Source organism: Anolis sagrei, chromosome 4 (assembly GCF_037176765.1).
Source record: "Anolis sagrei isolate rAnoSag1 chromosome 4, rAnoSag1.mat, whole genome shotgun sequence".
Taxonomy (NCBI): Eukaryota; Metazoa; Chordata; class Lepidosauria; order Squamata; family Dactyloidae; genus Anolis; species Anolis sagrei.
Window position 1 is genome coordinate 127,004,476 of NC_090024.1, and position 15,070 is coordinate 127,019,545.

General features: G+C 41.7%; 1 protein-coding gene across 2 annotated transcripts in view; it reads left to right on the top strand.

Annotated features, from left to right (window-relative positions):
* Positions 1 to 8,325: 8,325 nt before the first annotated feature.
* The window catches only part of SEC16B (SEC16 homolog B, endoplasmic reticulum export factor), a 76,836-nt gene continuing 70,091 nt past the window's right edge, over positions 8,326 to 15,070 (top strand). For both annotated transcript variants that reach the window (XM_067467651.1, XM_067467652.1), the window contains exons 1-3: positions 8,326 to 8,458; positions 11,853 to 12,180; positions 14,545 to 14,648. In XM_067467651.1, the coding sequence (XP_067323752.1) occupies positions 11,915 to 12,180; positions 14,545 to 14,648 (370 nt within the window). In that variant the 5' untranslated portion in view covers positions 8,326 to 8,458; positions 11,853 to 11,914. The remainder of the gene's footprint in view (positions 8,459 to 11,852; positions 12,181 to 14,544; positions 14,649 to 15,070) is intronic.

Here is a 15,070-nt window from a genome sequence, read left to right on the forward strand (position 1 = left end):
TGTAGGTCTTTTTCTGAATGCACATGGTGTATCCATTATCTACCCCACAACCCAAAACTTTCAAAAGACTCCAAATTACAGGAAGAGAAAATGGTAGTGAAGTCTGGCTTTCAGCTGTGCAGCAATGCATGCTGCCAAGATACTGTGCTGTGCTCCACACAACCTATTCCTGTTTAGGCAAGTTAAAAGCAAAAGCACAGAAGCCTTTAAATCAGGGCTGTACAATTATGCCCTCCAAATGTTATTAGACTGCGATTCCCTTGACTCTTGTTGTAATCAATAGTGGGGGATGCTGGAAATTGCAGCCGGACAACAACTGGAGGGCTGTGTGTTGCTCAACCTAGTTTAGAAAACCAAACAAATGTGTGCAGGACTTCTTCCTCCTCCTGCTCCAATTCACTTAGGGCCCTTTCACACAGCCATATAACTCAGAATATCAAGGTAAATAATTCGCAACATGTGCTTTGAACTGGATTATCTTGAGTCCACACTGCCATATAATTCACTTCAATGTGGATTTTATACAGCTGTGTGGAGGGGGCTTTAGTCCTTTCTAGGTTTGTATGACTGTCTCTGAAGCTCTCCTTTGCAATTCCGGAATCTAGAAAGTTATTTTAAAAATCAATATTTTCAGCCTCTGGAATTATGTTAGTACATGCAGGATCGCTGGTTTTGTACATGCCTGAGAAAGGCAAAATGAAAATGCCTCTTTCCCCCCCTACGCTGCCAAGAATGTAGCTTTTGAGCTATTTTCACCAATACTCATCAAACCACCCTTAAATTTTAAAGAAATCTTGTAAATAATGTATCCTCTTGAATTATGGATGCTGGTGTATCCCGGCCTCCTGGTTTTACTTTGTAGACCAAAGAACCTTTTTAATTACAGAACCCTCAATAGAGTAGATAGAAAATGCTTTGTTTTCTGTTCTGTCAATTAACTGGTGTGTCTTTTCATTAAAGATTCAGGGGAAAGAATGAAAATTGTCTCCGGGGATCTTGTGAACTTCTCCGCAGAAGCACTATGGAGTTTCTATAGTGCTTAGAAGTGGGATGTTCAACTGGCACAAAGTCATCAAAGTTCCTCCCCCTGACACCAACTCATGCTCTTTCTGGCCAGAGCAGAACGTGGTAGAAGAATCTTGTGATAGTGCATGGGAGTGAAATTGTGAAATAAACCATGTGTTGACTAGCTCATAATTTGAAGCCAGTGGAGGCTTCGTGATTGAACCAGATGGCCTACCCACAAAATGTGGGCGGGCTAATGCCCCCATGCATAGTCCTCAAGCCATCCATGTCTGAAGTGATACCTCCTATTCTAGCATCTCATTCCCATTACTATATCATGTGTATCTTGTTTTTCAAAGACAGATTAGAATTTCTGACCCTCTTGATATTGTTAGACCAGTAGCATCTATTTTGGGTATGCTGATGAACGTTGGAATCTGACAGCATTTCAAGGGCAACTATCACTTTCTCATCTCTAGATAAGAAGGATGAGACCTCCCTTGGAGTTTTGCACTGAAAGAAATTGTAAACTAATTCAGCACTGGCTCTTTTGAGAGATTCTGGCCCAGACTTGTCCGAATGTATCTCCTGTTATGAACCATCACAAAATTTAAGATCTCCAGGAGAGGCCCTGCTCTCGATCCCACCACTATCGCAAACACGGTTGATGGGGACGAGAGACAGGGCCTTTTCAGCAGTGGCCCCCCGCCTATGGAACGCCCTCCCTAGAGATATCAGATTGACTACCTCCATCTTGTCTTTTAGAAGGAAAATCAAGACCTTGTTATGGGACCAAGCGTTTGATCAGTAAGCAGCAAGTGGAAGAAGATCACACAACTTATGGCAATGAATTGACCCAGACTGGTTTTTGGATTTCAATTTTAATGGATGTGTCTTAATTAATTGTTTTAATTTTTAATAATTTGATTGTATTGTGGTTGTTTTTATGATGCAACATCGTATGATGCTTTTGTTAGGCCGCCCTGAGTCCCCTTTCGGGGGGAGAAGGGCGGGGTATAAATATAGGAAATAAATAAATAAATAAATATCAGAACCAAGCTTTCTGAAAGTGTCTGGTACAGAACTTGGCACTGCAAGGTGGAGTCTTTGATTTTTCATATTGGTATTACAACAGGTTTGAACAACAACAGCAGGATCTGTGTCTGCTTCCCCTTCACTAGTGATGCCAGACATCAGTTGTGGCCCCCATTAACACTTGCAACCCAAGTGTTAAAATCCAGTAGTGTAATGTTTCACCCAGATCTTTGTTTCTTTGGAATAAAGCCACAGTAAGTTTACAACACAGAGGCACACACACTAATGTGTATATCTGGATTGCCTGGGTGTTGGAGGGACCACTGATCCCCTGCATTCTCCTACAACCGAAGAAGGTGGGCCTCCCTTAACCAATCAGATTATTTATTTATTTATTTACAGTATTTTTATTCCGCCCTTCTCACCCCGCAGGGGACGCAGGACGGATTACAATGTACATATACATGGCAAACATTCAATGCCATAGACACACAACATATATAGACAGACACAGAGGCAATTTAACTTTTTCATGAGGGTATTCTGGCCCCCAGGGGAGCTGTTGCTTCACTGTCTATTTGTGACACTGATAAAGTACTTCCTCATTCTTTGCAGGCTTGCTTGAGATTTTTATGGCATTGTATCTTAGTTAAATAAGCCTCCCTGCGTGCGCTGTACCTAAATTTCCTATTTGACAGATGCAACTGTCTTTCAGCCTGCAAAGGTCGACAGCAAGCTACACAAATTGGTTGGACACTCACTCTGACCTGGGCTGGCTTCCAACTCATGACATTTTGGTCAGTAGTGATCTTAACGCAGCTGACTCCCAGCCAGCTGTGCCACAGTCCCTGTGCTGGAAGTAGGTTGAGATGGCTCAACCTACTTCCAATATCTCCCAGTATCCTTACCTTTTGACTACACAGCCTGGGGATGATGGGACTTACAGCCCAACAAAAAGGTTGACCCGACTGACCAGTATGGAGTAGATGCTCAACTTCCACTCACCCAGATCTAGGGCAAATGGTAATTCATCACTGAACAGATGGGAATTCCACCCTGCCAGATCTGGGGCTAATAGGAGTCATAGCTGGTCAGATCTGGACCTGAGGAGAGTTGCAGCGTGACTAGGTCTTCAGCTGATAGGAATTGCACCCCATCCATTTCAAACAAAGGGTGCATCTGCAGAAATAATGCAGTTCAACTCCACTTTAATTCCCATGGTTTAGTGCTATGGAATCCTAGAAGTTGTAGTTTTACAAGGTCTTTAGCCTTCCCTGCCAAAGAGTTCAGGTGCCTCACCACTCTAAACACCTTCGCAGAAGCATACGAGAAGCTCAGCCTGTCATTAAACATCGAGAAAACCAAAGTGCTCTTCCAGCAGTTACCAGCCAATCCATCTCCAATGCCAGAAATACAGATTAATGGTGTAACATTAGAAAATGTTGACCATTTCCGCAACCTTGGCAGCCACCTCTCCACAAAAGTCAACATTAACACTGAAATACAACACCACCTGAGCTCTGCGAGTGCAGCTTTTTCCCCGAATGAAGCAGAGAGTGTTTGAGGACCGGGACATCCATCGGGATACCAAGGTGTTTGTTTATAAAGCTATTGTCCTCCCAATCCTGCTATACGCCTGCGAGACATGGACTGTCTACAGACATCACATGCAACTCCTGGAAGGAGTCCATCAGAGTTGCCTCCGAAAAATCCTGCAAATCTCTTGGGAAGACAAGCGGACAAATGTCAGCATGCTGGAAGAAGCAAAGACCACCAGCATTGAAGCGATGGGCCTTCGCCATCAACTCCACTGGACCAGCCACATTTTCTGGACGCTCGACCCCTGTCTCCCAAAGCAGTTGCTCTACTCAAGAACAGAAAATGGAATGTTGGTGAGCAGGAAAAGAGATTTAAAGATGGGCTCAAAGTCAACCTTAAAAACTCTGGCATAGACACCGAGAACTGGGAAGCCCTAGCCCTTGCATGCTCCAGTTGGAGGTCAGCTGTGACCAGTAGTGCTGCAGAATTTGAAAAGGCACGAATGGAGGGCGAAAGAGAGAAATGTGCCAAGAGGAAGCCGTGTCAAGCCAACCCTGACTGAGACCACCTTCCATCTGGAAACTAATGCATTCACTGCGGGAGAAGATGCAGATCAAGAACAGGGCTCCACAGTCACCTACAGATCCACTGCCAGTACATCGATCTTGGAAGACTATCCTACTTGGACAACGAGGGATCGCCTAAGTAAGTAAGTACTGCCAAAGAGTTCGGGTGCCTCACCAAACTATGGCTGGATCTACACTGGATCTGATCCCAGATTATTTGCTTTGAACTGGATTATATGAACCCATACTGCCAGATAATCTGGGATAAGAAGATAATCTGGGATCAGATCCTGGGATATAGGGCAGTGCAGATCCAGACTACAACTACCATTATAGCATTGAGCAGTTAAAGGTTCCTTCTACATATAATCCAGATTATCAAATCAAATAATCTGGATTTATATGGCTGTGTGGAAGGGCTCAAAGTGGTGCCAAACTGCTTTAATTCTACATTGTAGATTCACACCACCTTCTTGCCTCAGTTAATGCAGAAGGAGCCTTGTTGAAAAGCATTGCAGACAGCTGATCAGCAGCCTCCTGCACTGAAGTGACCTTCCCTTAATGGCGACCTCAGATTCACTCTCTGGTTCTTCCCTCACTCTCAGTGTTCTTAGTAATAGATCCGCCCAGGAACAAAAACCAAGACACAAGAGTTCCGGCCGGCTGACGTGGCAGGGAGCAACTTCACTAATGATTCATTCAGAGGCAGAGATTTATTTATTTTTGATATGGGATGCAAAAGCACCAGCAAAGGCTCTCAGTTATTGATAGGTGGTGTAAGTAAACAAACTTTTAAAGTGAATAATAACAGGGGAATAATAAGGGAGGGGGTGATTTAGGAAAGTTCATTCAAACAAAAAAGCTTCTCTTTATTGCATCTTTCTGAAAGTAGACTGTTCTGATTGGCCGATGCATGAAACTCATATGCTTTTTTTTTGTTTCATCAGTATCCTAAACTGAAATAATGTAAAAGAGTTTCCAGATCAACTTGAATTGTGACTGGTGATGTTTTAAAGCACATGAGGTTCTAGCTGGAGCCTGGGATGGTGATATATACCACAAACCTCATTAAAAAAGATCAAAGGGTTTTAAAAAGGGGATGAAATATAACATGAATTGCTATGGGAGTGGGGAATGCCAGGAAAAATGATGGTACAGTCTAATTGCAGGAAAAACTTAAACATTAGAAAGAAGTTTCTGATAGTAAGAACTCTTCGGCAGTGGAATATTATGCTTGGAATGTAGCGGAGTCTCTTTCTCTGGAGGTTTTAAAGCAGAATCTGGATGGCCATCTGTTGGGAGTGCTTTGATTGTGTGTGTCTGCAGGATAATAGGTGTGCAGGTACAGCTGTACCAGGAGCTCCAATTTTGTTTGCTTTGCATTGAATGTTTGTTGTAGTCCTAAGTTTCAGGGACTCTGCAGATAGGTGGCTTCTTTTGGCTGCAATCATAGGGCAAGCCACCTGTCAATTATAGTTAGGTTCCCTGGTCCCGCCCCCTTTTTGGGTTTTGGAGGGAATAGGAGCCAGTTTGGGTTCAGTCCACACAGAGAAGCCTTTCGTGCAGGACATAATACCAAGAGCTCCTGTAGAATGCTTCGTCTTCTATGGCTTGGCTGGGGTTATATATAGCCCACAGCTTGGCTGGGGTTATACAGCCCTACAGCTCCTTTGTTGAAGGACTTCAGTCAGCCATCACGGAAACCTGAATTCTTTTTCCCCTGGAAGTCTACAAAGCTCTGCTTGGTAAGGGTCACTTGCGGAAGCCAGAAGCAGTTGGTACCGGGTGCAGGGGCTCCACGCCAACAGAGGCAAAGACAGACTACCCAGATTAGAAGTTAAGGATTTCCCCATTAGTTACAATTAAGAAGATAGTGCCTGTCTCCTGTGGACAAGATTGAGAGAGAGCCAATAGACTGTTAAGAAAGCCCTAAAGTACCTGTTTGTTTTCATTAATAAAGAACTTTGTTGAACCTTTGAGCAATATAGAGACTCTGATTTAAGGAAATCCAAAGGCCTTTAATCTGAGGCAGCCCCAGGACATCCCGCAGCACATTTTGTTCTAGTTTTACTAGCTCTATGTGGGGTTGCCTTTGAAGACAGTCCGGAAGCTTCAAATGACTTTTCTCTATTCTCAATGTAATATCATTTCAGAAATTTAAATGGTTTTTAAATGGTTACATCCCATATAGACTACTGCAATACGCTCTATGTGGGGCTGCCTTTGAATGTTGTTTTTATTGCTTTTGTTGTGTTTTATACTGTTTTAATGTTTTAATCTGTATTATGATATTATGTGTACTGTTTTGTTGGAAACCGCCTTGAGTTGCCAATTTGGCTGAGAAAGGCGGTATACAAATACAGTAAGTAAATAAATAAATAAATAAATATCTCAGAGAGCCTCAGCCAATTCAGTGTAGCTTGTGGCAGCCACAAAAATGTAGTTTCTGGAGTATAACAACTCCTTTCAAAGGACATGCTGCACAATTAAATAGGAAATAACACTTTCAAACCAGGAACAAATCCCCCCCCCCAATTTTTTTTTATTACATAGTGTTATTACTGTGATAAAAATAACAACTTTCTCATATGTACACTCTTTAATAGGGGAAAGTAGGCTGTTGGATCTGGAACAATTTTGGACAGCTTTTAATCTTTTCGTTTTAAAAAGTAGTTTGGATCCTTTGCAGATATTTAAAGATACGATTGGACAGAGTATTTGGGGGGAGACGGGACGGGACACAATGCAACTTGTGATACAAAACAGTTTTCCTGGAAGCCAAGCACTTTGAGGAGCAGCTTAGGGAACTGGGTTTGTTTAGCTTGGAGAAAAGAAGGGACATGAAAGCCATGTGTAAATATTCGAAAGGACATCAGATTGAGAAGGACACAGAGCAATGGATTCAAATTGCAGGAGGGGAAAAGATTCCACCTAAGCATTGAGAAGAATTTCCTGGCGGTAAGAGCTGTTTGGCAGTGGAATATGCTGCCTTGGAGTGTGGTGGAGCCTTCTTTTTCTGGAGGTTTTTAAGTAGAGTCTGGATGGCTATCTATTGGGAATGCTTTGATTGTGTGTTCCTGCATGGCAGGGAATTTGACTGGATGTCCCTTGTCCCAACTCCATTATCTATATAAATAAAAATGTAATGTTCGTTTGTGGGTTAACGGAACTCAAAAACCAGTGGGCCAATTGACACCAAATTTGGACAGCATACCCCTAACAACCCAATGTATGTCCTTCACTCAAAAAATTGAATTTGTCATTTGGGAGTTGTAGTTGCTGGGATTTATAGTTCACCTACAATCAAAGAGCATTCTGAACTCCACAAATTATGGCATTGAACCAAGCGTGGCATACAGGACTCCCATGACCAACAGAAAATACTAGAAGGGTTTGGTGGGCATTGACCTTGAGTTTGGGATTTGTAGTTGCTGGGATTTATAGTTCACCTACAATCAAAGAGAATTCTGAATCCCACCAGCGATAGAATTGGGCTAGATTTCCCACACAGAACCCCCATGACCAACAGAAAATACTTACGGCCATCCAGTCCAACTCTCTTTCCCAGGGTAAGAAAGCATAATCAAAGCCCTCCTGACAAAGAGCCATCCAGCCATAGATATAGATAAATATATATGATTCACACACACACACACAGATAGAATCATAAATTTCAAAGGGACCCCTAAAGAAGCACAATGATATGTTGCATATTCCAGAGTAGGCAAACCAGACAATCTCTACATCAACATTGACAAAGAAACAACAAGAAATACTGTTTACCCACAAGCAGAAAGAAATTACATATATTAGAAGCCAATACTTTCTCATTACTTTATTTTCCAGAGCACCAGACTGGGCCACAGCAACGTGTGGCAGAGGACGGCTAGTTCTATTATATTTTTCTTTCCATTTTTAAAAATCCTTTATCCTAGGTTTTGTGTATTTTTAACATATAGGAAGACTTTATTAAATTTTTAAAATGATAGAAGCAGTATATATATCTATATCTATATCTTTGTGTGTGTGTGTGTGTGGTTCAGGACTCTCCCTCCTGTTTATAAACAGCTACAGGCAGGTTTATCCTCAGGCAGATTGGCAGGTAAGCAGCCCTTTGCCCTGCTCACTCAGTGTTACGCCATAAGTTGGGACTTTGGCACAGGAGGAAAATAAAAGCCATTGCTGACCTCAGGGGGTAGAGAAGCAGCCAGGCATCAACTGATGTGGCAGGTGGACTTTGACAGCTGCCTCGGGGGAAATGTCTTGAGCTGAGCCCAAAGTGAGAGAGAAGCCGGTGGTCTCATTTTAAACAGGTCTGTGTCTGTAAGAGAGAGGGTGGGGGGATGTAACCATCCTGAGTCCCTTCGGGGAGAGAAGGTGGGTTATAAATTAATAATAATAATAATAATAATAATAATAATTCTTATATGTATGTATATCCTAACATTGTTGTTCGCTTAGTTGATCTTGGATTTATTTTGAAATGTCTGATATGTGATGCGGCTGCTAAAAAAGCCAATGGGATTTTGGCCTGCATCAGTAGGAGCATAGTGCCTAGATCCAGGGAAGTCATGCTACCCCTCTATTCTGCCTTGGTCAGACCACACCTGGAATACTGTGTCCAATTCTGGGCACCACAATTGAAGAGATATATTGACAAGGTGGAATGTGTCCAGATAGGGTGACTAAAATGATCAAGGGTCTGGTGAACAAGCCCTATGAGAAGTGGCTTAAAGTGCTGGGCATGTTTAGCCTGAAGAAGAGAAGGCTGAGAGGAGACATGATAGCCATGTATACATATGTGAAAGGAAGTCATAGGGAGGAGGGAGCAAGCTTGTTTTCTGCTGCCTTGGAGACTAGGACAAGGAACAATGGCTTCAAATTACAGGAAAGGAGATTCCACCTGAACATGAGGAAGAAGTTCCTATGAGAACTGTTCAGCAGTGGAACTCTCTGCCCCGGAGTGTGGTGGAGGTTCAGCATGTCTACTGTGGTTGGGACTAACAAATTGGATGCTTTTAAGCAGAGAATGGATGGCCATGCGTTGGGGGTGCTTTGAATGCGATTTTGCTTCTTGGCAGAGGGTTGGACTGGATGGTCCATGAGGTCTTCCTCAACTCTATGATTCTATGATAATATGAATGTCATTTTGTGTGCTCTGGGAAGTGGAGTGAAGTTAGTTTAAGCCTATGTAAGTATTAAATCTGAGTACTCGGCAATTTAGGAGGTGACAAAGGCAATCTCCGGCCCCAAATCCAGTTCTAAAGAGGACCCATTGACAAAAATGGGCATTTATAATAATTCAGCACTTGCACCAGTTCTACTGGTTCAGCATGTCTACTGTGGTTGGGACTAACAAATTGACTTAAATCTATAACATTATTCAGTGCCAAATGTTAGGATTGTACTTGTTGGATTTGCAAAGGTGAATGATGCAGTTGGCAGAAGACAGTGCAGGGTTATTTAAAAAACTGTTAGTGAAAGACTCAGAATTATTTCAAAACATGGTTTTGGAGGAATTTTTGCAAGTGTTCTTGGGAAATTGTGATACAGAAATTAAAGGGTCCAGTTATGTTGTATTTCACTCCAGCCATAAATTTAACAGGTGGTCTTAGTCAGATCATGTTCTTACCTTGACCAATGATACAAAGCTATTGTAAGATATTGAAATAATGTATGTTAAGGACTCTGAGCATTTAGAGGTGCTTAATCATTATCATGACCATGATTAGTAATAGTATCATTGAGATCAATTATGATGAGAACTGTCTGTAGTCTACCAAATCTATAAAAATTATGTGCACAGAACATCTATTTAGATGTTCAAAGTAAAAAGAGATCTGTATGAATTTCCATCACTTTGTTCAGTGTTTCAAACCAGTCTTTAAGTCTTTGAAGAATTTGGAATATTGGGACAAAACATGAAATAGCAGAAGGGGGCAGGAGCATTTATTTGTACCCCAAGTTTTCTGTTAGTGTAATGGTCTGGACCCCATTTGGAGACTATTATGAACTGGTAATAGATTTTGGGAGGGGAAGGGAGGCAATAGCTTATCCCAAGTCCCTAGAATGTCTCAAACTCTGGTAGCAAGACCAAATAAATGGTCCAGATAAGCTGACTCAAGGAATGGATTTCTCGGCAGTGTGCTGCTGCTGCTTTTGGGGACCGATTCAGCTTTCGGACTAGAACTTCATTCTAATGCACTAATGCGTCCTGTAGCTGCATAAATTGCCTTAAGTCATAATCCTGTGCACACTTATTTATTTATTCACTATATTTCTATATCGCCCTTCTCAGCCCAAGGGCGATGCAGGGCGGTTTACAAAACCGGCATAATTCGATGCCACAGCAATATAAACAGTTAAAAGCATATAAACATCCATAAAATTCCATAAACAATAATATCAATAAAGCATAAAACATAAATCCTCCATTTCTAATTTCCAGAATCTTAATCTGATTGCATTCTCCAGCTGTTCCGAGGTCAAGTAATTATTTACTACATTGCATTTGAGAAAGCCTGCTCGCAAAGCCAGGTTTTGATTTTTTTTCCAGAATGTTAGAAGAGTGGCAGCCAATTTAATATCTCCGGGGGGGGGGGGGGGCGTTCCATAGCCAAGGGGCCACCACTGAAAAGGCCCTATCTCTCGTCCCTGCCAACCGAACCTGTGAAAAAGGCGGGACAGAGAGCAGGGCCTCTCCAGAAGATCTTAAATTCCTGGATGGTTCATAAGGAGACATACATTCGGATAGATAAGCAGGGCCAGAACCGTTTAGGGCTTTATAGGCTAAAGCCAGCACTTTGAATTGTGCTCGGTAGCAGACTGGCAGCCAGTGGAGCTGATGCAACTAAGGAGTTGTGTGCTCCCTGAGCGCCGCTCCTGTTAGCAACCTGGCTGCTGCCCGTTGGACCATTTGGAGCTTCCGAACAGTCTTCAAAGGCAACCCCACATAGAGAGTGTTGCAGTAGTCTATATGGGATGTAACCAGAACGTGAACTACCGTGGCCATGTCAGACTTCCCAAGGTACGGGCGTTTACCTGATACTAAGCTGCACTGAATTAATTCTGAGTAGACATACCAAGGATTACACAGTTAAATGAACAGATGTGGAGGCTCCTTCTTTGGAAGCTTTTAAATAGAGGCTGGATGGCCATCTGTTGGGGGTGCTTTGAATGCATTTTCTTGCTTCTGGGCAGTGAGTTGGACTGGATGGCCCATGACGTCTCTTCCAACTCTGCTTCTATGATTCTGTTATTTTACACTATATTTATTATTTATTTAAAACGTTTATATCCCGATCTTTTCTACCTCTGTAGAGGGACTCAGACCGGCTGACAGAAAAAATTCAATGCTAACAGTAAAAATCTAAAACATCATACATAAACAATGAATTAACAATCCATATAGGATAAAATACATGTAAGGCAATCGCCAAGTTAAAATCATGTCCAACTCACCAAGGTTTCCCAGTTCTTTCCCTTCCAAAGGAAGCTGAAGTTGACTTGTGAGTGTCCACAAAGAAATGGCAGAAAACCATGCAGAACATAAGAGGCACTTCCTCTTTGGTGACTTCTACAAATGCTGACTCCATTACGGCATAATTTGACAGCCCCAAAGAACAAAAATCTTGGAAATTTTGTCTCTCTTGTTTTGAAGCTATTCTGCTTTCAGTGTATCACTTGTGATTATTCTTATGTTTTCAGGAAACGGGAACAAATCTGATACTGAGTAAAAATAAATAAAGAAAGTCTACAACCAAATCCAGATGGAGCCTTGGGTTCCACCACCGAAACAACCCTGGCTACGTGGGAGCCACCCAGCCTGGACTGAGGGCTATAGGAGGAGCCCGTGGCCTTCCCCTTCTTATTCCAGGCACAACACTGAGTGGATGTATCACCATGAACCCTGGGCAGGACCCCAACCAGATGCCCAGGCAGAGCACCACCCACCCACATATCATCCAGCATTTATGAGACCAAATTCTTGGGCACCCTACTATGAAAGTAGCTATGCCAGCTGGTCACATTCAAGGTAAGGTTGGTGTGAAGACATTAATAGTCACTCCTTCTGAACAAATTTTGCCAAGAAAACTCCATGATCCGTTCAGGTTAGGGTTGTCATAAGTTGGAAATTATTTGAAGGCACCAACAAGAAAAGGTCACCTCACTACCTCTGAGGATGCTTGCCATAGATGCAGGCGAAACGTCAGGAGAGAATGCCTCTAGAACATGGCCATATAGCCCGAAAAAACCTACAACAACCCAAAAGGTTAGCAATTGTGAAGAAAGAATCAGAGCATTTTTCTCAGTGTGGTTTCTCACTTGCTTTCTGTCCCATACGGAGACATGTTTGCATAAACGTTAACTTATCCTTGCAAGGACCTCAAAGAAATTCAAGTGAGATTAGACAGCATGGTCCTCTTCACCTGAATTTAAGGGATTGACTCCCTGGAACTTGCTTAATCTTCACATACTGAAATTCACTATATAATAGTTGTCACTACATAATCCAGGGGTTCTCATTTTTTTTAAACAGAGGGTCAGGTCACAGTCCCTCAAACTGTTGGAGGGCCAGATTATAATTAGAAAAAAAATGAATGAATTCCTATGAACACTGCACATATCTTATTTATAGTGCAAAAAAAGAAACACTTAAAACAATATATTAATTAAAATGAAGAACAATTTTAACAAATATAAACTTATTAGTATGTCAATGGGAAGTGTGGGCCTGCTTTTGGCAAATGAGATAAGATTGTTGTTTCTGTTGTTGTTGTTGTGCTTTCAAGTTATTTCAGACTTAGGATGGCCCTGAGCGAGGGCCAGGTAAATGACCTTGGAGGGCCAAATCCGGCCCTCGGGCCTTAGTTTGAGGACCCTTGACATAATCATTTCTCCCACTTTTTGACTACAATAATTGTCTTCCAGCCTTGAATAATGCCATGCTGTAAGCTGCTCAGAGTCCTCTTTGGGGTGAGAGGGAGCAGAATATAAATGTAGTAAATAATAAATAATAATAAATTCTTCATGTAATCGTCGCACAGCCGTTTGGGGCTCAGATTCACTCTTCCTTTTTTGCTTTCTCCAAAGACAAGGCATTTAAAAAATCCCAGAAAGCATAAACAGGAGATAAAGAAGTTTTAAAAACAACAATAACAACAACGAACAAAACAGAAATTTATTTCATCACGTAATAGTTGCACCCCCCCTTTTTCAGTTAAAAAAAGGGATAACTGTGATTATTATGCAATGAAATACAGTAGTGTAAAACCTATTGTGTATGAACCAGGCTTGTGTGTTTCTTGCATCACTATAACTCTGTGGTCCTTCTCATTTTTACTTTAGTCCAGTGGTTCTCAACCTTCCTAACGCCGTGACCCCTTTATATAGTTCCTCATGTTGTGATGACCCCCAACCTTAAAATTATTTTCCTTGCTACTTCATAACTGGAATTTTGCTACTGTTATGAATCGTCATTTAAATATCTGATAGGCAGGATGTATTTTCATTCTCTGGACCTTGGGAGTTGTAGTTGCTGGGATTTATAGTTCACCTACAATCAAAGAACATTCTGAACTCCACCAGAGATGGAATTGACCCAAACTTGGCACACAGAATGTCCATGACCAGCAAAAAATAATGAAAGGGTTAGGTGAGCATTGACCTTGAGTTTGGGAGTTGTAGTTCACCTATCTCCAGAAAGCACTGTGGACTCAAACAATGATAGATCTGGACTAAACTTGGCACGGATACTCAATATGTCCAAATGTGAACACTGTTGGGAATTTGGGGAAAATAGACCTTGACATCTGGGAGTTGTAATTTCTGGGATTTATAGTTCATCTACAATCAGAGAGCATTCCGAACCCCACCAACAATAGAATTGGGCCAGACTTCCCACACAGAACTTCCATGACCAGCAGAAAATACTGTGTATCTTGATGGTCTTTGGCAACCCCTCCAACACCCCATCGCGACCCCCCCAGGGGTCCCAACCCCCAGGTTGAGAAACACTGCTCTAGTCCTTGCTATTGGCTTCCTTTGTTGTGCCATTGGCTCTTGTCCAGACTCTAGTGTTTTCACCATTGATTCTGCTGGGTGGTGCAGTTATTTGTGAAATCAGTGATGCAAAGAAGAGGTAGAACACCAGGGAGTTTCCTGGAAACAGTGCATAATCGTGGATCCTTTTTCAAAGTTTTAAATTACGAATTACCAAGTTGAAAACAAAACTAAAAACAACAATGATAATCTGTTATCATCCTAAATATCAATTGTTTGGATTGTTTGAATAGTTTACCTCTTACTTACTTATTCTTGCAAATAGAAGAATTTAGAAGAATAACTTCTGATCCCTCTATCTTTGTTGCTACTAATTTTCTTTTCACTTATACATTAGGCAAGGTTACGAGAATCTGAATCATGGCTTGGTGGAAGATTATGCATACAGAAGTGTCCAAAGATATCCCCCAACACAGCATGATGAAAGAGGTGTTTTGCGAGGTAGGTGTGGAATCCTGCTTTATGATAAACTTAGATGGAAATATGCAAATTACATTGAATATTTGGAATTTGTATCCCTGCCTTCAACAGCAGCTTAATATTAAGAAATTCATGCAGTGGTACTTTCTACTTATTTTTATATCTATGTAGGAAAAAGCTTTTCCTACTATATTACTATATATCTCTGGTTATTGTGAAGGCAGTGGTAGGAGATGCATGACTGTGTCGGGCTAAAATTCCCTTGACTCCTGAACATTTGCTATCCTGGTTGTGATTGATGGGAGCTGCAGTTCAACAATATCTTGAAGAGCATAAGTGTTAAAGCAGAGTTTAGAGAGTAATTTTGAAGAAGTGAATGGCTACTTACCACTAATGCCGTTAATAAAATTTAGGAACTTGTTGCATTGTTAGTTTTTAAGCAT